This window comes from Takifugu flavidus, chromosome 2 (genome assembly GCF_003711565.1).
Source record: "Takifugu flavidus isolate HTHZ2018 chromosome 2, ASM371156v2, whole genome shotgun sequence".
Taxonomy (NCBI): Eukaryota; Metazoa; Chordata; class Actinopteri; order Tetraodontiformes; family Tetraodontidae; genus Takifugu; species Takifugu flavidus.
In genome coordinates this window covers 11690077-11711777 of record NC_079521.1, presented here as the reverse complement: position 1 = coordinate 11711777, position 21701 = coordinate 11690077, and the positions used below count along the sequence as shown (strand labels likewise).

Sequence of the window (21701 nt, the reverse complement as noted above, 5' to 3'; positions counted from 1 at the left end):
GCTATTTTGGATTTGCTTTTCTCCCCCCTCCGCCTTTGGTTCTGTGTGTGTGTGTGTGTTTTAAATGCATGCACTTTATATATGAAGGCATTCTTACACACAAGATCCTGTTGACATCTGTGGTGCGCCGACCTCATCGTTCATTTGCTGTGTGGGAGGAGCTGAACTGTGTGTGTGTGTGTGTAAACAGATCACATAGAAGAAAGACTTTTCATTAATAATTGGCTATTTAATAGCAACCTTTACGTTTGGACCCTTTAACATCACCATGTGTTTTCACATCCGTGCAGGTAAACTCGGGGGGGGGGGGGGGGTTGTTGGTAGACGTTCTGCAGTTTAGTTCAAGCACCCTGCAGCTAGCAACGGCTCGCGTACCTTTTTTTAGTTTTCAGAGCTTTACTGGGTACAGATGTAAATGTAATGTTCATCTGATGGAGGCTGAATGGTGGAAGGCTTCTCAGAAACGTACCCGATAGATTCCTGATTCCTCTGGGTTCCTCCTAGTGCAGATGACTGAAGGCGTGTTTGTGGCTGCAGTTGTCAGATCCAGTGTTGCTCCTGCTCCTGGGACGTCTCCATCAATCCTGAGCAGCAGCTCTGGATTTACTGTTGAAATTAAGTCAGTGCTGGAGGGGGTGCCGGCAGCTCAGTCAGCAGGAATCAGATTTGTGGTCGCGATGTCACGCGGAGGCAAACTTTAGCTGCATGAACGGCATTCTCTCTCCCGGGTCGGTTGCCGCGGCAACCTGCGTCAGCGACCTGGTTCATGACAAAGGAACCAGCAGACTCTGGAAAATGTCAATCACCAGAGAGCTCAGCTGGACGCGTCTGTGCACATGCACCACGCCTGCACTGCAGGCCCCCCCCCCCACACACACACACACACACACACACACACACACACGCGCCTGATCACGTTGTCCTGCAGCCGACAGCTGAACCCTTAAAGTGACATTTGGTGTCATTAAGCAGCAGAAGCTCCGGCAGTAGCAGAGGTGTCTGGGATGATGAGTGAAGACCAGCTCTGCGTGAGCACTCGGGGGGGTCTCAGATGGGGGGGGGGGTTCTGCAGGTTATGATGAGTTCAGGCGTGGACTTTAGAAATCTGGACGGCTCTCCGGTCCGTCCGTCAGTTGCTGCCCTGGGGTCAGTTCTGTCGGTGTTGGTGCCTGCCCTCGTTGCTGGAGGAGGAGGCATGGAGGGCTCTGAGGGGGGTTAAAGTCCAGGAAAACAAAGGTGAATACAGCCCTGTTGTTTTTCTCTATTTACTTCCCGTTTCTTTTCTTTTTTTTCGTTCTTGGGGGAGGGGGTCGTGATGGACTCGTATTGGCTTTGGGCCCGATTCCCGGTCGAGTGGGCTCTCGTAAGCGGCGGCCCTCTCGGAGTGTCGTTGAGTGTTTGTGCTCTTGTGTCCGATAATAATCCAAACCATTTCTCTCCCATGCTCTCTCCCCCTGCAAGGAGCGGAAGGTACACAACCTCTGCTGTGTTTGCTTCTTAGCAATTACATCTTATTGGGTTTTCTTTTCTCTATCCTTTCTTTCCACCTCTGTAGCTGTCTGGCAAACCTAATTTTGTGTCCTTGTCTACATTTTTATATGGAACTTCCATGTATGCATCATATGGGCACTTGAACTTGTTAATTGACCTAATCCTGCTGTCTGCATCCAGAGATTAGACCCCCCCCCCCTCCATTTTGGATACATTTCACTGATTCCAGCTCTGAGCAGATTAAATGTATTCCTCTTCATTACCTGTCGCCCATGTATGCGTTGGATCATGGAAACTTCTCATAGCGTGCTTCTCTTTTCTTTTCGTAGCGCTAATAGCTTGCATTCCACACCTAGCTTTTTGTTAACTTTCATACTGAATAAAAAGTTTAACGTGGTAAATAAGTATTTTTTTTTTAATATGAGGTGTTTACTTTTCATCCAGTGTTGTTGAGTTAATAATGTTCTGTCTTGTTTTGTTTGTTTTTTTGTTTGTTTTTAGGTTTTCATAGAGCTGAGTCACATTAAAAAGTGCAATACAGTGAAGGGAGTCTTTGTCCTGGAGGAATTTGGTAATTACACCATCCATTGATTCTAGGCCTGTACTCGGCGCGGCAGTAACTCAGCTTCACGGCTACAGCGTCTGCGGGAGCTAATAAGTACTCACTAAATTGGATAATGGCTCTCCTGGAGGAGTAACGGCTCCGCTGTCTGTCTGTGATCACACCAGTGTTTTCACGTGGGGGTTTGGAGAGCAGGAGACGCCTCGGCAGGAGGATCCAGAGGGTTGTGAAAGGAGCCATTTAGGGAGGGAGCGAGCGAGGAGCCGTCGGCAGAAACGACTAGAATGAGTTATTCAGCTGCACTGTTTTCTGGTAGAGGCAGGAATAAAATGATCTTTGTAGCAACAGTTTTACTTTACAAGGGAGCTTCCTGTTGTGAACGTCTGGGGACTAGCACCACCTACTGGCCTGGAGAGTTCCAGCAGGTCAGTCTGTAGTAGTCGCACCTTTAGGGGGACGAGTAAACTTCAGGTATCTGTCATCTAGCTAATTAGCCGCCAGACCTAGGCAGGGCAGAGCTGGTGGGGGCTTAGAGGATGAGCTGGTAGAGAGCCGGGCTGGGTTACTGCCGTGTCTCTGTGCTGCTTTTGTAATGTTGCCCTCATCTTTGCCACTATGAAAACCTTCATTCTCCAGCAGGTAAAGTGTTGCCACCTTTCTTATTCAGACTGGTTTTACCGCTCCTCTTATTTTTGATACTATCACCCTTTCATTCATTCTTTCATTCACTTTTTCCCTGCCACCATCATTATTTCCCCCCTCTGCTTCCTCCTCCACTTTCATTTCAGAGAACATCTCATCTCATTGGTATCGGGTGGGTGGGGAGGGGGGGGGGGGGGGTCTGTATGTTGGGAAGCGGAGATGTTTGGTGGCGCTGTTTGTTTTTGTTTATTTCTTTGGGTGGGTTCACATCTGTCCATCCCTTCATCTCCTGCTACGGGTTCACAGTTACTAATGAAAAGTCAAGGTGTCCCGCGGACAGCTGCTCTTCTGTGCTTTAAGGTTCACTTCACTGGGTTTGGAGGGGGGTCAGGCTGGGGGGGGGTCCCTGGGTCCCTTTTCTGTTGCTTATTTTTCATTTAAAATCCCCTTTTGATGCAAAACATTTGTGCCTTTGTCCATTCTGTGGGCTATGAATGTTTCATCACCAGCCTAAGAAACCACAGCAGCAAAGCTGGGGCCTAAACTAGCGTGCCCCCCCCCACACCCCCGTGTTCTCCAGGACACCTTCTGCCCTCGCCTCATTTCCTCTTTACTTTCAAAGTTCATCCTTTTGTTCCCTGACGTTCTCAACAGTTACTCACTTCTGTTCCTGCTGCCTTTGAATTATTTGTCTTGTCTCTCGCACCGGCATAGTTCCTGAAACTAAAGAAGTGGTGATCCACAAGTACAAGACCCCCATGGTGAGTCCCCCCACCCTACCCCCGGAGTCTACAGCTTACAGATCACCTTTTCACAGGACACAACTTGTTTTTTTTGTTTTTTTTTAATGCAAATGAGATTTTTAAGGTTCAAAAGCTCATTTTTTTTAAACGTAGCCAACATGTACAATAGGCCTGTCTCCACGGCAACAGTCCTGTTGCTCTGTCCTGGAAGGACAAACGGGTGTCACTTACCAGAATTTGTCTGTAATCCAAAAGGTTCCAGTTGATTAATGTTGTCCCCCGACAGCCACCGTAGGTCCTCCGCCTCCTCTTCACCCTGTCTTCTCCCTCCTGCAGGCACATCAGATCTGTTACTCCGTCCTTTGCCTTTTCTCCTATGTGGCGGCGGTGAAGGGGAAGGAGGCTGAAGGAAAACCCAAGACCCTGTCGCCGAGACCCCTTCCCAGCTAGTCTTAACCCTTCCTGCCCCCCCCCCCCACAATCCCAGTGTGCCTCTCTACTTGAAACAGCGACAGGACCACCAGAACCCTCTGACAATCCCTAATTTACTCTAAGCACACGGCCGTCTGCTTCCTCCTGTTTGTACTTTTTTCAACCTCGACGTGTTGACGTGTTTGCCTGGATGTTGCGTAATTCCCCCCCCCCCCACCCCCGCTGTCGTCCTATAGCTAAGTGTTTGCCTGGGAACCTGTCCTCCCTCCCGTCTTCTCATGTTCCCAGCTGGCGTGGCAGATTGGGAGGTGAGGGACACCCCAGAGGCCACACAGTGCACGCAGGTCCCGTGCACGGCCTTGGTCAGCAACTACCCCCCCTCCTCCCTCCCTTGTGAGCGATCCTGTGATCATGCTGTGGTTCCTGTAAAGTTCCAGTCAGTCCAAGGTTGGTTCTGGACGCCCCCCCCCCCCCCCCCCATAGTGCAGAACTTTCTGTGGTGAAACTGCACCAGAGCACCGCATGTAGATGCTTCTTAAGTGTTTGGAACCCTACAATAATGTGAGTGTTCTCTATATCACCCCCCCCCCCCCCCCCGGCCTGAAGTCATTGTTCTAGTTCTGCTGTAAAACTTCTCGTTTGTGGTCCTGTTGGTATCCATTGCATGTTAATGAGGACTTGAAATAAATATTATATATATTTCTATATATAGTATTTATTTAATATATGCCAGTACACATATTTGCTGTACATTTCTCTGGAAAAATGTTACAAATGTTTGCTAGATGTGCAATACATGAGTAGTTAGCCATTGCCAGCTTATCTCTAGTGAACTGGCCTACAGGGTGACGAATGTAAGGACCAACTTTTTTTTGTACAGTTCCTAACGAGCGGAGTCTGTCTCACCATTCGGGTTGTTTGGAAATTTTGAAACTCGCAGGACCAGAAAACAGCTGCAGCGCTGCAAACCTACAGCCCCCCCCCCCTCCAGCCGGTGAGGTCTCCAGGGGTGTTTTCACAGAGGTGAAGCTAAATTACAGAGCCACATTAACATCAGACCCTCGCAGCTGCTGAATAAATAAAATGGAATTAGCGGCAGGCTAAAGCAACAGAATAAAACAGCTGCTAATAACAGGAATTAGTCAGGACGACTCCCGAGTGGGATTCAGGGGAACCCGGCTCATCTTTAAATGGCGTGAACGAAACAACAAACACGGTCAGATTCAGATGAATTTAAAAAGGAGACAAATCCTCCGACTAAAACTCGCTTCTCCTCTTCCTCCTGGTGCGACGTCAACTGTTGCACGCCTGCTTGGCCATCGTTGGCCGCCGCCGCCGCAGCAGCTTCCTGGCCTGTGGTTGCAGTCTAGGCTTATTTATGCTCTATTCCCTTGACAAACATCACTGCCTTCATCACTGTGTGGACCTGACCTTGGCTTGGATGTTGACCGCTGCCTCCGCCAGAGGGCGCTGTTCTCGGTCTGCTTCCATCCACTCTGCACTCCTTGGTCTGCTTTAGTTGTTTACCTGTGAGACTAGTTGAGGAAACACGTTCATTTCATGCCACCTTTGATACAAGGGCGCAGCGCCGCTGCCCTTCACTTCCCCCAGTGACACAGAGACGCGGCATCCTCGCGACAGACAAGACACAAAAGCATAAATGAGCCTCAGATGGACTCGGATGGTTTGTGCTCGTCTGGTTTTGTGAGTTTCAGGTCTGATGTTTGTCTTTAAGAATAAAATTGTTAACTCTGGTCCTATCACTGACCCATTTACTGTTGATGTGCGTGTTGGTGTGTGTTCAGTAGTATCTCAGATCAGCAATATATCCACGCAGCTCCATCAAGTGTTGTTGATTCTACAGGTTTGTACATAATTAAGATGCAGGTCAGTTTATGAAATGTTGGAGTGAGACTGGACCTGTCGGCTGTTTCACTTTTTTTTTTTTTTAAATAAAACTGGATTGTTTATTCTGTCATTGTGTTCATCAGCTGCTGTAACAAGAGAAAATGAAATGAGGAGTTTGAATAAATATTTATAGAATATGTACAGCTTTGGCAATATAATAAAGTTGTCGCGAGTGAGGTGGAGTGTGATTTGTCCTTTATTGTGAAAAAAGTGTGACGACATCAGAGCTTTAAGGGTTTATTGCATTGGCTGGCAGAGGCAGACGTACGGTCAACTATAGTTACAGTATTTGGACATTCACATTGACTTTCATGAAACATTTGAATGTTGAGATGAAAATGCAAACACAGGACTTTTTTGATGGTTTTGTATAAACTTAATTTAGATATAAATACATTCAATCTTAAATTGTACGATTTGTGGCTTTTAGCGAGATTAAGGCCGTTTCTGTGATGAGGTCATAATCTGCGTAGGCAGAAGACTGACGTAAAGGTAACAGCGGCTTAAATAAATGTTAGTAAATTACAAAGTGATCAAGTGTGAAATCATTGCTTGGTTATAACCCTTGGATAGTGCGACTCTTGACACTCGGCAGCGTCTTCATTAAGTTTAGCATTAAACTACATTTCTAAGTGATTTAAGTGCTACGCTGAAGGGAGGGAGTGCAGAATTATTAGGCAAATGAGTATTTTGACCACATCATCCTCTTTATGCACGTTGTCTTACTCCAGGCTGTTAGGCTGGAAAGCCCACTACCCATTAAGCATATCAGGTGATGTGCATCTCTGTAAGGAGAAGGGGTCTAATGACATCAACGCCCTATATCAGGTGTGCAACTTCCTTTCCTTTGGCAAAATGGGTCAGAAGAGGGACTTGACAGGCTCCGAAAAGTCAAAAATAGTGAGATATCTTGCACCATGAACAGAGAAAAGTCAAGCGTGCAGCTGCCAAGATGTCACCAGTTTTGCCATATTTCAGAGCTGCAACATCACCGGAGTGCCCAAAAGCACAAGTGAGCAATACTCAGACATGGCCAAGGTAAGAAAGGCTGGAAAACCACCACCACTGAACAAGACACAAGCTGAAACGTCAAGACTGGGCCAAGAAATATCTCAAGACTGATTTTTCTAAGGTTTTATGGACTGATGAAATGAGAGGGAGTCTTGATGGGCCGTGGCTGGATCAGCAAAGGGCAGACAGCTCCAGTCCGACTCAGACACCAGCAAGATGGAGGTGGGGTACTGGTACTGGGGTACTGGTACTGGGGTACTGGTATGGGCTGGTATCATCAAAGATGAGCTTGTGGGGCCTTTTCGGGTTGAGGATGGAGTCAAGCTCAACTCCCAGTCCTACTGCCAGTTTCTGGAAGACACCTTCAAGCAGTGGTACAGGAAGAAGTCTGCATCCTTCAAGAAAAACATGATTTTTTTTAATGCAGGACAATGTTCCATCACACGCATCCAAGTCCTCCACAAGAAAGGGCCTAAAAGAAGAAAAACTAATGACATGGCCTTGTTCACCTGCTCTGAACCCCACAGAGAACCTGTGGTCCCTCATCCACTGTGAGATTTACAAGGAGGGGAAACAGGGTCTGGGAGGCTGTGGTTGCTGCTGCAGGCATGTTGATCGGGAACAGATCAAAACACCGACAGAATCCATGGACGGCCGGCTTTGAGTGTCCTTGCACAGAAAGGTGGCTATATTGGTCACTGATTTGTTTTTGAATGTCAGAAATGTATATTTGTGAATGTTGAGCTGTTATATTGGTTTCCCTGGTGAAAATAAATAATTGAAATGGGTATTGTCGCAAGGATGAACGGCGGTGGAGGAGACAGAGGGAGATGGGAGATTCTTTCCTCCAAAAATGTATTTTAATTTACCAAAAATAAAGCAGCGTCAGAAGATGCCAGGCTAAATCCATACAATACATACAGACCCTGCACACTCTTACACACCACCACTTTAACTTTTTTCCAACAATTTCTTTTCCTCCAAAACAATGACCAACCAACTCAATAACCAACAAGAAGCCCCGTCTTGGGCCTACTACAGGGCTTTTATACCTGTAGCCCCTCCCACAGGTGAAACCAATTATCAAAATTATTACGCTCACTAATACATTTACAAACACAAAATTACAACCGAAAAGAAAATACAAAAAGATGCGTAAAACTTCCAAAACAAATTTCCACCACCAACAACCCCCCAGTGCACAGTAAAATACATGTTCAATTTACCCCAATAAAACACCCCCGCTAAAATAGATTGTGCCGTAGCACCCCGCGAAACCCCTCCATATATACAATCATGGACCAGTCCTTCGGTTTCCCCAAACGAGGAAGTATGTCCTGCTGGTGAGCTATGGTAAAAAGTGGTTTGTATGAAATGCTTAAACCGAGTAACCCAAGACAGAACAGAATGGAAATGAAATGTTTGTGTGTGCGTATGAAGTGTGTGCGTAAGTGGCACGGCTCACTCCGTGACAGGTATATATTTGTTTTTTGTTAAGTTGCCTAATAATTATGCACAGTAATAGTCACCTGCACTCAGATATCCTCCTAAAATAGCTAAAACTAAAAAAGCCCCACTCCAACTCCCAAAAATATTCAGCGTTGATATTAATGAGTCTTTTGGGTTCATTAAGAACATGGCTAATTCTGCACTCCTTGGGCTGCACCATAAACAAACTCTACAGTCACGGCGATATTAAAGGAGCAATAATTGTAATTTCAAAACTTAAAGTTTTCAGTTTTTAACTTGGCGTATGTTTAACGTAATCTCACCAGATAAATATTGCATATACGTTTCTGGTTTTAAACCCAAACACGTTGGAAACTATAGTGGTGGATTCTGTGATATTTAATGATCAGTCCAATGATCGGGGGGCGGGGGGGTCCGGCCTGGCTTAGAGACCACGGGTCTGTTCCCCAACACTTGTTTTGGTACATACAGTTATCATTAATCTTTACTTTTTCCAATTAAACAGCCAATAATGTGGCATAAATATAGATCTTTAGTTAATTGCAGTTTAATTTCTAATCCTAATTTGGCACTTTCTCTAACAGAAATTTAAAAACCACTTTAAAAATATCAACATTTATATATTCTTGCTGTGTTCATGCGCTGTTCAGCTGTCAACAGTAAAACGAAAGCAGACATACATTAAACTTCAACATGGCAATGTTTAACTGCGTTATTGCAGTTTTTCCTGATATCTAATAAACTCGAGGGGGTGTGTGATGGTGTCAGGTGCTTCCGTACGTTTCATTGCGCCCTCACGCGTTGCCGTGGACCGACTTGCGGAGTATTCGAAGGCGTGACATGACTTCGTCCCAGTCCAGGTAGACGCCCTCCAGGTGACGCACCCTGTCCGGATTGCTGACGTAGCTCTTTCTCCCATGCAGCAAACGGCTGTTGTCAAAGGTCACCAGGTCACCTGAAATCACATTAAACCCACAAATCAGGATTTTAATGTTTCAGGAGAGAGAAAAAAAGACCGTTAGGGTGATTGATTGACCTCAGCTAATATGGGACATGTTTGTAAGACGCTGAACCCGTAACGTGTTCAAGGACACGTCCTCAGGATGGATGCTGGTTAACCTGAACCTTGTTTACCAAGTAGCTCCGTCATGAATCGCTGTCGCTTGATGCCGCTGAGACTAAGAGAGGGTCACGTGATTTAGGAGGATGCCGTCACCGTAACCTTGACGTGTGCTGTGCGCTCACCAGACTCCATCCGGTAGGTGACCATGTTCTCTGGCCGGGTCATGATGTCCACGTATGTCCTCAGAGCTCTGTAGAAGGGCTGGACCTGGTCTAGGGGCAGGTCCAGCACCGAGTCTCTGGTGGCGTTGTTGTAGTTGATGCCCTTCACTCGACCTTCCAAATCAACGCTGCTCACAGGAGAAGGAAGAGTTTCAGTGTAAAAACACCATCATGTTTGATATTTGAACACCATCACTGAACAACAGAGGGCAGTGTTGCCTTTCAAATCCTGAACACACTCTCTCACACACACACACACACACACACTCACACACTCAGACTGGCAGTAGATATGTGTGCGCCTGCGTCCTCTTACTCGATGATGCATTTCTTGGACTGCAGCATGAAGTCACAGTAGTCCTCCCCGGTGTCGGTGAAGTCCACAAGGGTGGAGGTGAGGATCCTGAAGGCCTCGGGGTCTTCTTTCCTCAGCTGCTCGGCCATGTGGAAACCATCCACGACCTGGCTCTCTCCTCCCTCCGCGGCCTGTGAGATGCAGTGCAGGAACTGCACCTGTGGCAGCGCACGTGCACCTTTTCATTCTGACCGACGCAGCAGACGATGCAGTTCATCGCATCCACCTTTACTTACTCCTGGAGCGAAGTGTAAGGCGGGGTAGTCGGTGTGCACGATCAGCATTCCTGACGTGTAGGCCACATTGTTTGCCATGGGCTTGTCCTTGACGTGCCACGTGTGCCTGAGGGCAAAGATAAGACCTTTAATAAAGTTAAAAATCAATTATTTTTACTTTAGTTTTCGAGGAGAAGCAGCAACAATTAATCTGTGCTGCTGTGGGGGCGGGGACAGATGAGCTGAGGTTTGTGAGGCTCCCTGAGGACAAAACGGGCAGCCCGGGAAGGATGACGTTCATTGAGATGCAGCAGGAGCGCTAATGAGCTGAAGTGATCTTCCCTGCTCCGTCTGGATGTCCGGCTTGTAAAAACAAGCGTGTTTCTCTGAGGGCGGCCGGTCAGCTTCAGCTGCAGTCTCGTCACTTCCAGCATGAGCTCAACTGCTGGCAGTGGAGACGCTTTACGCTCCAAACCTCTGTTCTGACTGAGTGCACCAGGTAATTCTGCTGGCTTTGAAAAGCTGGAATGCTGGAAGGTTGTTTTTCCTGGTCTCTGTCCTCAAACAGTCGGCGCAGCTGTAAGTCAAAGTGATGAGGGGGCCTCCAGACTGTTTCCATGGAACCCAAATGAATTAAAAGCCACAGAGGTCTGACTGGTGGACAATTTCATTTTTTTTACTGAGCATTGATGTTTTAGAAACAGGAAACCAAGATCATTTCCCTTCTGACAGCTTTTTTTACTCTCTGGAAAAGGAATACCTAAAAGCCCGTGAATGTTCCCTTTGCTCTGTTTGCTCCAGCAAACATACGATAAATAGAAAAATCACCAGTTCTGGATTTAGTGGGTGAGCTGGGTGATTAAAAGGTGGCTTGACTGAGTGTGACCGGAGCCAGACGGATGATCGCTGCAGCGTCTTACCCGTAGAAGGTCAGCCGCAGATAGCCGATCCTCTCCACCAGTCTGGCCACCTGCCCCTCTTCTGCAGGAGCCCCCCTGAGGTAGACGATGCCGACGCGACGCAGCGCCAGCAGCCAGGCCAGCGCCGCCTTATCATCGTGGAGGACCTCGTGGAAGTCGGCCGTGGGCATCTGAAGGGTTGCATCCCAATAAACCCGCTCTGGGATGAGAGAAAAGGAGGTGGAGACCCATTTACAGTAGCATATAGGCTTTAATTTAGGAGTATTGAGGTTTAGAAGCTGGAAAAGCAGACCAAAACATTGCTGTCTGCTAAGTTGTGAACAGGATACTGTCTCTTGATTAGCCTCTTGTGCCAGAATGAAAATGAATTGCTTACTTAAAGATGAATAAGTGAATGAGAGGGGGAAAAAAGAAACATGGGTCTGTCAGACTGACAAGTGGAAAAAGTCCTCCCACAGCCCTCCACCCAGCTGGCTCGGTTCCTTTTTCCACGCGGCCCCTCTCCAGCGACCTCCGCAGAAACAGCTGCTAAGTGCATTTGCTGCAGGAGCAGGAAGAGGGTTCAGCCGGGGAGGCTGGGCACCTGGCTGATATTTTGCGGACCCTCCTTTTGTCCAGTTCTGTCCTGGGGAGTCCCCTTGGTGGGAGAAAGGGGCTTAGCTGACACTCCTGCAGGAGAGCGACTCCCACCCATCCATGACGGCCTGGCTCCATCAGCGACAGGCTGCTCCACCCAAAGTGCGTAAAGGAGCGAGACCTTCCTGCTGCGGTGGGACTCTACACCCAGTCACAGTGATGCTGACACTACATATAATAACAGCCGCGTGTTTATACCCCATCTGCCTGCTTTAATGTGGCAAAAAGGACGATCTTATCTGCAAAATGGCTGCATCACAAGCGGACGACACAGCTGAAGCCCGCGGGAGGTGGACAGGCGGCGCAGCTCGCTCGGCCTCGTCTGTGATTTATCGGCTTTGGGAACATTAAAAGACAACGTGACTGTTCCTTCTCAAGGCCGTAAAGATTTACGGTCGCGGCGGACCACTGTTCAACGACCAACGAGGTGCAGAAATGTCAGTCTGGGGGGGGGCGCGGTCGTTACGACTGGCGGGCCGCCCTCCAGGCTGTTGTCGCAAAAAAAAAAAAGAAAAAAAAGAAATCCGCTTCTGGTCGTCCGGTTCACACGGGTCAGAGACCTGCTGCTTGTTAATACTTGTCAAGGTGGGGGGGGGGGGGGGGGGGGGGCAGAGGCTGGGGAGGAATAATTGGGGCAAAGGTCAAGTTGGAAAGTAACAACCGCTCTTGTGAAACTCGCTCTGCGAGTCTCGTGAAAACACGCCATGTTGCCGCGGCTCCTCCTGGCTCGCTCCCACACTCATTTAAATGCCGCCTGCGCCCGCCGCCACGTCGGTTCACGCAGCGGGAGGGAGGTCAGACAAAAATTCAAATCAGGCTTCGCATCATGTAACGAGCACCTGACGCGGCGTTTCGGGCTTCAGGGGAATGCTAATCCATTTCAGAACAAACAGGGAACCGTTGTAGGGCGTGTTTTTGACCCTTCTAAGTGTCTGCACGTCGCCAGACAATGACGACGTCTCACCTGAGTCTGGGACCATCAGCAGCACCATCTTTGTTTTTAATCATACTTTCAGACTAACCTGGCTGAACCACCGTCTAGACTCTAGAACATGCTGCAGTGCAGTATGGGAGAGGAAAAAGGTGCCCGTCACTCATGTCATCAATACCCTGAACCCTTAAGTGGGAGAAAGATAAAGCTTTGGATCCCCAAGCAGAAATGTACGAGCCGCCTCTGAAGGCATCTGTTATTACAGTGCAACAGCAGACCTTGTAATATCTGGTTTTAATTACATATTGGTGATTCTAAGTAAAGGTCACTGTGAACCATGAAGAGTATTTTTACTCATTACTGAATAATTCATATGCTAATTATTTCACATAGGTAAATGTCTACTGAGATAAAGCGAGGCGGTGACATTTGGTGTGTGAAAGGCCGCTGTAACATCGTGATGCTCTGCAGAAACAGAGGCCGTGAGAGTTTGCAGCCCTGCACAAACATCTGTATCTGCAGCACCACAGAGCCCACCATGCTACACCCAATCATCCTACAGAGGATTCAAGGTGTGGCTGCTGAATCTTCAGAATAAGGAATGATGATTCCATGATGTAACCTGAGTTACATAACAAGGAAAAGCACCATTCTGATCGGCTGCTATTGGGATCTTCCCTCTGGACGGTGGGAAGCTGCAGTGACCCTTCCAGAAGAGGGGACCCAGATCTGTGGGCAGCTGGTCTCTCCTCCCACCGGCCAGGAGGCGCCATCGTCTCTGCCACTGTTGCCGCCGAGGAAGCTCCGTCGCGAACCTCTGCAGTCGCCCACAGAGACTTGTTTTGAGGGGGATAAAGTTTATCACAGAGCTCAGATCAGCTCACTTCAGCAGGCTCGGGGCAACAGTGTTGTCTGAATGAAACTGAATCCCACTGCCGTATCTCAATCCTAATTTAATAGCAGTAATATGTCGGCATTGATACAACCATCGATGAATAGAAACTAGGCATTAATAAGAGGATGGAAACGTTCTTCTCCACTTGGAGTGTCTCGTCCACCAGAAACAGCGCTGTGGCATCTAAAGCTTCTATTTACTTATGAGAGATTATAGAAAACTATCAAACAAAACTGTTGCAACAACCTTTCCTTTCTTTACTTACTGACTCAGTGAGGCATTGAAGTGGTTCAGTTGCTGCTCACAAACACGAATTTCATTATTTCATTCAAGAAAGAGCACAGAAGCTTTTCTGGAAGCACCACTTTAAGAAGGTCCCTGAATCCTGGCAGCAAAATGCACATTTAGGCCTCATTTCTGCCCTTTTACGATATTTTCAAATCTAACACGCCAAGTGTTTATTGCACTCGTAAAATAATAAAATAAATAAAATTCAGGAAAAATAAATAAATGAAATGCACAAAAAGTGTGAAAAATATGCAGAAAAACCCCCATGCCTCCCTTCATTATTTAAACTAACACAACTTAACCAAAGAAATATTGCCTTCATACACTAATCCAACATCAGTATCTGTACCAGCCTCTGCAGTCATTTACATATAGACCGATGTGACGAAGACACAGCTTGAACGATTAATGAGGGAATTGAAGAAATACAGCAAAACAAGACAAGAACACTCTGCTCAATCAAGTCCAGATTGTCTCTGAGGAGAGATTAAAAACTGTCCCGTCTGTCTGAATGTGAATACTTTACCAGAAACCCAAGTTAGTGAGTGCCGTATATTATATCACAGGAGCTAAAATGAGGAAAGTCTGGATTAGCAAACACGGAAACTCTTACGCCTCAGTTTACATTTTTGGAATCCTCACATTCCTCTTGGGTAGATAACACAGCATGTACCCGAGCATGGAAGGAAGCATGCGCATGTGTCTGCTTGGGGCTGTAAAATAGCATGTGAAGTGATTGAAGCCTTTGGAAAAACACGAGATTTTCCATGGCTGGACTTGTGCTGCCGTTTCCAGGAGCCTCGTATTTGAATGCTGAGTGATGACACAGAAGGTTCAACTCAGACCAGATGGCGACAAAGTATCAGTAACAAGATGTAAAATTATTATAAATCAGCTGCTTGGTTAAAATAATAAAAAGGTCCAAAAATATCTAATTAGAATCAGAAGTTGAACACGCTCATGAAGACAGAACATTTGACAGAGCATAAATGGACCCATCACATCTGTCAACTGTTAAACTATCTGCATATGAACCAGCTAAACCAGCAAATCTGTCTATTTGTGGTCACCTCCAGACAGAAAGACAGCAAAGACTTCATCAGTATGGAGGATCTTGTGCTCTAAAATATCACAGGATGCTTTGTTTCCTTCCTAAAGCACCCTCTTCTGACAATGGGAGTGATCATTTTGAGTTAAACACACCGTCCACTGGGAGGTTTTGGTGATCTTAGGCCTGTCCTGGCTGCTCATCCTCCATGCACAGAGGGTAGGAGACAGACAACAGGAGGAGTCGTTTTAGACTTCACACAAGCTGTTGAACATATTTACCATCCATTAATGAAGAGCAGTCACACTGAATTAGTCATTATTCCGACCGCGACTAATGAGACATGACGGGCACAAAATGAGAGGCCCACAATGACGACATGGGTTTAATGGTGGAGCGCATCTGGCAGGTATTAAAGATGCTGGCTGACAGGTAGCAGGAGACAGACGACCCAAAAGGTGCTGAGACTTAGGACTGATCTAAAGCCTAGGACTGATCCTACAACGACACGACACAGCTCCTTAAACATTCTTTTAAACCACATTTCTGCATTTCTGTTACAAAGTTTTGCAAGTGAGAGTTTAAAGGCCTCAACAACTGAGTCATCATAAAATCTGTCAGACCTCCAGCAGTGTTTTGTTTCTTTTCTCGACTGCTGTGTCCCCTCCAGGGTCACATGCAGGGCGCTGGAGCCTATCCCAGCTGCACAAGGGTGAAGGCAGGGCACCCCACTAGAGGCCAGCTCATCACAGGGACTTATGGGAGCATCTGGGGGTTCGGTACCTTGCTCAGTGCAGTAGGGGCAGGTGCCAGGACACCTTTATTGTTCGGTCGCACCAGGGCTTCAGCCTAATAAAGAACACCACTAAAGTTTTGGACCAATAAAGTTGAAGACATCGTCACTGGCTCCACATACATGTATTTTCATCATCATCGTTTAGCCTGAATTAACATTAATTCTGGAAGGATAATCTTTTTCTTTTTAAGTCATTGAAAATTCAGAAACTATGACAGCTGGCTTTCAAACATAAAATACAGCACTAATGGTCACCGTGGCTACTTCACTTCCTACCGGCAGTGCAAATGTAATGAGAAAACTGGCCCTAAGGGACAATTAGTATGTGGGGAACTACTTCAGCTGGCCTCTAGCTGCTGTGTGCAAAAACCACCTAAAGACACATCTAAAACCTGAACCCAGCTCCACCTTTAAATCCCTCACGGCCATTCTGAATGTTAGGGAGACCGTCGGCTACGGACATGGCTTGACCATCAGGTGGTCAAGTGCCTGAGAGATCGATAAGAATAAAGAAATCCTGAGTCAGAGTTTGACCCAGAATTGACCTGGTCAAGCTCTACCTGCTGCACCTCTTAAATTAATCTGCTCATCTGAGTTCCAACGCTTGCTGAGTAATTACGTGTCTCCAGCTCATGAACTGGCTTCCTCGCTGTCCGCACTGCTGCACAACATTTGCGTTGATTACACATGAGGAAAACCAACAAACTAATGGAATAGCTGTGGTGAAATTTGAATTCCTTGTTACAAATAGGTATAAAATGGGGGGGGGCTGCACTTTCACAACAAGCAGGTTTTCCATGTGGTGGATTCTGGGGGGGGGGGATGTCTGCAGGCTTATTGACAGGAGGGGGTCCATTTCCTGATTCTGTGTACCATCTGGTGTTTGTCTTGACCAGTAGAAAATCTTCCATATCTAATGGTGAAAGAACCATAGAACCAACATTTTACTTTTTCCTTTCTGTATAAATGAATTTGTCCTCCTTTTACTGCCATTTTCTGAAGTGTTATTACCAACATGTCTAAGCTACGATCATTGCGAATACGTGTTTGAGCTCCATGCCTCATCCAGTAATAGCTCCTGCAGACTTGCATACTGCGGTTGTTCAACTCCATGGAAACGGCAAACAGAAGAAAAAAACATTAGCAGGGACATTAAAGCTGAAGGTATGTTACAGGGTAAATAATATCCCCAGAGCTCACATTTTCATATTGACCTCACGGTGTCCCGTCTGCTCTGACTTTCACTGCTGGGAACACTTTAACAGGCGGACTCGGACCTGTAAATCTGGTTTTGCAGCAGCAGAAAGGAAACAGAAATTTAAACTGTGGACCGTGCTTGAGTGATTTAATGTCATACTGAAGGAAAGAGGGAGGATATGAACAAAATACAACCCTCAGAGAGGTTTACAGTGTTACGGCATCATCGTGGCCCGTTCCAGTAGTCATGATGCAAAGATTTACAGACTGGCACCCACTAGGAAACAATCAAGCATGTGTGTGAGTGTTAGTCCTGGAAAGAAATGACTGCATGCCTGTAAACTCTTCTGAGGAGGATCTGTTTACCCTTCAACATGAATGGAGGGGTTCTTCAGCACACAGACACATAACCTTAATGAGTCTGGAGCAGAACAGGAGCCGCACAGACCGGTGGGTCCAACAGGACCACGAATGTGTACACAAGCCAAGGGCAGGGTAGGCCACCCCCCACTCTGAGACAGACAGCTACCTTCTTCTGCTTGTCCCTGGCTCTACAATAAACTGTAAACCATAACAACAATGTGGAGAGTTCCTTCACCTTCTATTGTTTAGAAAAACAACAACAGAAATTGACAGAAATCTGCCTATAAAGCTCATTTTTAAAGTACTCTTTTGCCTCCACAAACTGAAAATGATTAAATATCAATCAAAAACACACTCAAGAGAGCCAATTAAAACATTCAAGGCACCTCCAATGAAAGCTAATGTACTAAAATGAATGTTCTGGGATGCTGGGCACCCCCATCTTGAACTGGTGATGGCATCTGAGGCTATAGTCTATGTCGAAGGTGACTTTTCAGTTCTTATTTCTCTTCCCATCAGTTTTTGAATTGTTTTCATTGCAGCAACAACTCATAAACTGTGTCATCTTCCCATCAGAGTTGCTCTGCTGGTCCTTTATTGTCCATTTATTGCAGTGGGTTTTAAACAACAAACAGCTTTGCTGCAATTCATGAAGCCATTTCATCCATTTCGGTCATTCATTGACATCTGCGTGGAGATTAATGGTCCCCCATAAATCACTTTGATGGTTACATCATCCTCGGGGTAATCAATGAGAAATTAATGAATCGCTTCAGACGCCCGCAGTCCAATCAGTAGTAGTCTTCCGTCTCAAGACGTTTTTAAAATCTCATCCGCTCTGGCGCAAGAACTTATTTGTGCAGCCATATCAGAAGAGGGGTCTGCTGCATTTCACCGCATGTGTCGATAATATAACAAAAACAAGCGATACCGAGTCACAAAACATCCAGATAAAGATTTCCAGGCTGTGTTTTTGCATATGCGTATCCATTCATGATAACAGAAACTGCGAGAGTGAGACGTACCATTGAGGAAAAACTCTTCCTGTAGGGCCCGTCTGGCAGCTGCAGAGAAACAGCGTCTCTTCAGCCAGTCTGCCTGAAAGACGCTGGTGTGCTTCTCCGGCCACACAGCGGACACCTGTGGAGAGGAAAAATCCTTAAATACAATCCTTAAAGATCCTTGCTTAAAGTGCCAAGCATGTCTATATACTGGCAATAATGTGTTTAATACAGGTTATTTTAAAAAGAATAATATTTTACTCAAAGTTAAAGCTTCCAAATGCTCTTTGCTGGGTAAAGCACGAGCTATTTTCTCCTTCTCAGATGTGATTTCGCTACCATCTGCATGTTCATATTTGTGCAGGAATCAGGCCAATGCAGCATCTAATTGATTTTGCAGTCTGTGGTTGTAAAATACTGATCCTTACAAAACAGGTTTACCTTCACGGGATATTCACCAAACACTGGAAAATTTACTTCTTTTACTTGTCAAATCAATCACACAAAAGGGAATTTAAAAGGTTAGACAATGGACTGTCATTCAAGAGATGATGAACTGAATGGAACGTGTTAAGCTGAGGAACGCCGTCATTAACTTGTAATTTAACAGATATTGTTACCTTCACCATCTACTCCCAGTTGACATAAACCACTAAATCATCTTCAGCTTACGTGGCCATCGCTGGTGAGCTCGACGGCATCAACCCCGGTGTTGATATCAACGTTGGACAACAACAGCTTCCGCGCCTGAGCCGAGTCCAGGGTACACAGTGGACACTGACAGTTGTCTCTGAGCCAGGTGAAGGGGTACAAACTGCAGCCTCCATCCTCCCACTCCACCTCCACCATCCTCTCCTCATTCAGAGCCCGGACAGATCTCACTAGGTGCTGAACCTGAGGGTGGGAGACTGAGCTCAGGCTCTGCTGTTCACGGAGATGCAGCGATGGCAGAGGGGAAGGCAGCGGAGCCTGGGCCCATTCTGGCCCACGGGGTGTCCTTCGAGGCCGGGAGGCACACGCACTCCTCTGCACGGCCGGAGAGGCGAGACGTGAAAAAACACGTGTCCACATTTTTGGTTCACTCGATGAGGACGAGTTGGTGCTTTGCACCTGAGAAAAAAGAAAGAGTAAAGCACGTTTTTAGCATTTATGTCTACTAATCAAAGTCTTACTGCAGCCCAGTTTCAAGTATAACCTGAACCTGGCCTGCAGAGAGACATTGTGTTGGCATAGCCGCCACCCAAAACAGCCACAAGGCTTCACCCAGATGGACGATACTGTGCTGGGACCAAACTGGACACCTGCTGAGTTAGCTCTCTGCAACAAATAACTGTCACCACTCTCACTGTAATTTCCAAAGCAAAATAGTACTAAGAGTTGAGTCCAAATATAATGAGATATTCAACGTGTCACGTTTAAAAACCTGGAAGTGACAAACATGTGGGGGGATGAGTTTACTAACTCGATGTAATGGTACAATTGTACTGACAAAAAGTGTTGATTCTAGCTGCTCCTCTGCAATTTTTGGACCGCCCCACCAAAGATAACCATCGTGGTGACACACGATGATCCCTTTGGTCCTGGCTCCACGTCACAGGGCGTACCACGTGAGCAGACATGTGGTGCCACGGTCTTCCAAACAAAGATAGCCCGGAGAAAGTCTGACAGTCGGTAAATCAGGAAGCTTGTCTGATGTGTCTGCTGCTACAACCCACATTCACTAACTAATCAATAAATATGCAGCACGAAATGATCAATAAGACACTGGTGCCAAGCATAAAATAACATTAATGAACATTTAGCGTCTAAGAATATAAGCCAGAAGGCAGGCAAATAAGTGCCAGAGCTCATAGAGATGTTGCAGTAGAAGCTTTTCCTTTATGAAGAAACACCAACCAATTTTCTTTGTTAGTAGATGAATGAGTCGCGCTGATGTTGTTTACAGACCTGCCAGTAATTCAGTAATAGAGATAAAGTTCATCTTTCGGCAGATGGCAGTAAAGCAGGTCAGACAGGTATGAAGAGGAGAGGTCAAGGATGAGTCTATGCTCAGCATGCTGGGGAGGCTTTGTGGAGGTTCTAATATTAAAAATGCAGCAGAGTTTTGAACCAGTTGAAGCTAAAAGAATCATCACATAGGAAGGAGAGGAGGATATGACAAGGATGGCGACAGTGTGGGGGAGGAGGCTGCATGGACGCAAGCATGTGGATCGAGTGATGTTACTGTGTTAGTGCACTGTTAAGCATGAAACCCTGACTCTTAACCCCACGAGGAAGCACAGGAGGCCGCCATGGAGAGGGCACCTGTCAGCTTTAGCCTATTCTTTGTAAGGAGCCCAATCAAGATCGGGATTTGCAGATTCAAAATTGAAAATTTTGTTTTTACAGTTTACCATCTCGTAGTTTCATTTGCAGATTTATTTTTTAAATACATATATTTTTTTCAGGTTCATGTCAGTGAAGTCTCAGACGGTCCCTTAATCATGTAGCCTTCAGGGAACGTCGGCCAAATGGCATTTTAGATTAATAGACTGACGGTGTTGACAAAGCAACGCCAAAACCGACAATTTGGGTGTCAAACTTACATTCTGCCATAGTGCGTTGAACAAATATTGCGATTGGCGCCACGACAGTTTAGAAACAACTGCAAACTTTGCCACTAAAGTCGGTTTTTTTTGCTGTCATCCTGACAGTGAGGCCATGAATATGTCCATAAGACCCACGCTCCGTGAAGGTTGCATGATTAAGGATCGGGCTCCATTGCCACGCGCTCACTAATCAGTCCACGTCTGTCATTTGTTACAACTGAAGAAAAGTTTTGAATGAGAAAAAATAGGTTGAAACTGGGGAAGAAGAAAAATAAAACCAAGCTGAAAACATAAGATGAACATAACTTTTTCTTTTTAGAGTCTGGAAATCCCAAAGAATTTTAACTCCTGGTTGTATGCCAACATCAGAACTCAATGATTCGGTTCTAAATGGTAGTTTTTCAATTAATCCAAAATCAAAACACGTAGTGGTTTTAGCATTAAGCTTTAGCAAAGCAGCTTAGCTCGCGCTGCTGTTAGCTAGCGCCACTTCATTAATCACGCACACGTCGTTAGCTGCGCACTAGTATTGCACGAAATACCCACAAACACAAGCAGTGCAAACAACGGAATTAAAGTGTGTTAAAGCAGGACGGGTGGCAAATACTTACAGTTTATTTAACGGAAGCTTCGAGCTGACATGACTACAAAACAAGCCGACAGCTCCAGCGGGTCAAAGGGGCGTGGCCAGCTGGACGCCACCGCAGCAACAACAAATGGTTGCGTTTATGGTTTATTTATTCGTTCTAAACCATACAGAACTATCTAAACATATGGAGACTATAGTTCACAGCTAAATGTCAATGATTAGGATTTGTTCTGTGTATAAAAATACAAATGTTGAAGCTAAACGATACCACAAGGTGGAATAATGGATTGCCAGTACATAGAATACTAAACTATGCAGAGGGGAAGCTTATTCCAA

At 46.2% G+C, this 21701-nt stretch overlaps 2 protein-coding genes and 1 long non-coding RNA gene across 43 annotated transcripts in view; 1 reads left to right on the top strand and 2 right to left on the bottom strand.

The window, feature by feature from the left end:
- Window positions 1-5955, top strand: part of madd (MAP-kinase activating death domain) — a 28575-nt gene extending 22620 nt beyond the window's left edge. For 25 of the 39 annotated variants that reach the window (XM_057025515.1, XM_057025526.1, XM_057025533.1 and 22 more), the window contains 3 exons: window positions 1993-2062; window positions 3410-3456; window positions 3775-5955. In XM_057025515.1, coding sequence (XP_056881495.1) covers window positions 1993-2062; window positions 3410-3456; window positions 3775-3888 — 231 coding nt within the window. In that variant the 3' untranslated portion in view covers window positions 3889-5955. The remainder of the gene's footprint in view (window positions 1-1992; window positions 2063-3409; window positions 3457-3774) is intronic. The other 14 variants (XM_057025550.1, XM_057025542.1, XM_057025541.1 and 11 more) reach the window with 1 other exon arrangement.
- LOC130521769 (uncharacterized) lies at window positions 209-3783 on the bottom strand. The gene is made up of 2 exons (XR_008949442.1): window positions 3670-3783; window positions 209-1205 (listed from the first exon to the last, which is right to left on the bottom strand). It is a non-coding gene; the product is annotated as an uncharacterized LOC130521769 (long non-coding RNA).
- Window positions 5956-6002: 47 nt separating the features above from the next.
- Window positions 6003-21492, bottom strand: bbox1 (butyrobetaine (gamma), 2-oxoglutarate dioxygenase (gamma-butyrobetaine hydroxylase) 1). 3 transcript variants are annotated; one of them, XM_057025557.1, is made up of 9 exons: window positions 21388-21492; window positions 18861-19298; window positions 18213-18327; window positions 11034-11232; window positions 10135-10240; window positions 9860-10056; window positions 9505-9671; window positions 9040-9214; window positions 6003-7184 (listed from the first exon to the last, which is right to left on the bottom strand). In XM_057025557.1, exons 2-8 carry the CDS (start codon window positions 19257-19259, stop codon window positions 9054-9056), a joined length of 1344 nt encoding a protein of 447 aa, XP_056881537.1. In that variant the 5' UTR covers window positions 19260-19298; window positions 21388-21492; the 3' UTR covers window positions 6003-7184; window positions 9040-9053. The 3 variants fall into 3 exon arrangements, 2 of the variants coding, with proteins under 2 accessions (XP_056881537.1, XP_056881538.1); XM_057025558.1 differs by lacking the exon at window positions 6003-7184 and adding an exon at window positions 20136-20267 and having other exon boundaries at window positions 8267-9214; window positions 21388-21402; XR_008949441.1 differs by lacking the exon at window positions 6003-7184 and adding an exon at window positions 9296-9437 and having other exon boundaries at window positions 9076-9214.
- Between the last annotated feature and the right edge of the window lie 209 nt (window positions 21493-21701).

Excerpts from the sequence above, each read along its gene's own strand:
- bbox1 (XM_057025557.1), bottom strand. The coding sequence starts at position 19,259 with ATGTGGACACGTGTTTTTTCACGTCTCGCCTCTCCGGCCGTGCAGAGG. Across the intron at positions 10,241-11,033 it reads CTGCGGCTGACCTTCTACGG|GCACACGTGGCACGTCAAGG; the intron begins GTAAGACGCTGC and ends CTTTGCCCTCAG. Across the intron at positions 9,215-9,504 it reads CACCTACCGGATGGAGTCTG|GTGACCTGGTGACCTTTGAC; the intron begins GTGAGCGCACAG and ends ATGTGATTTCAG.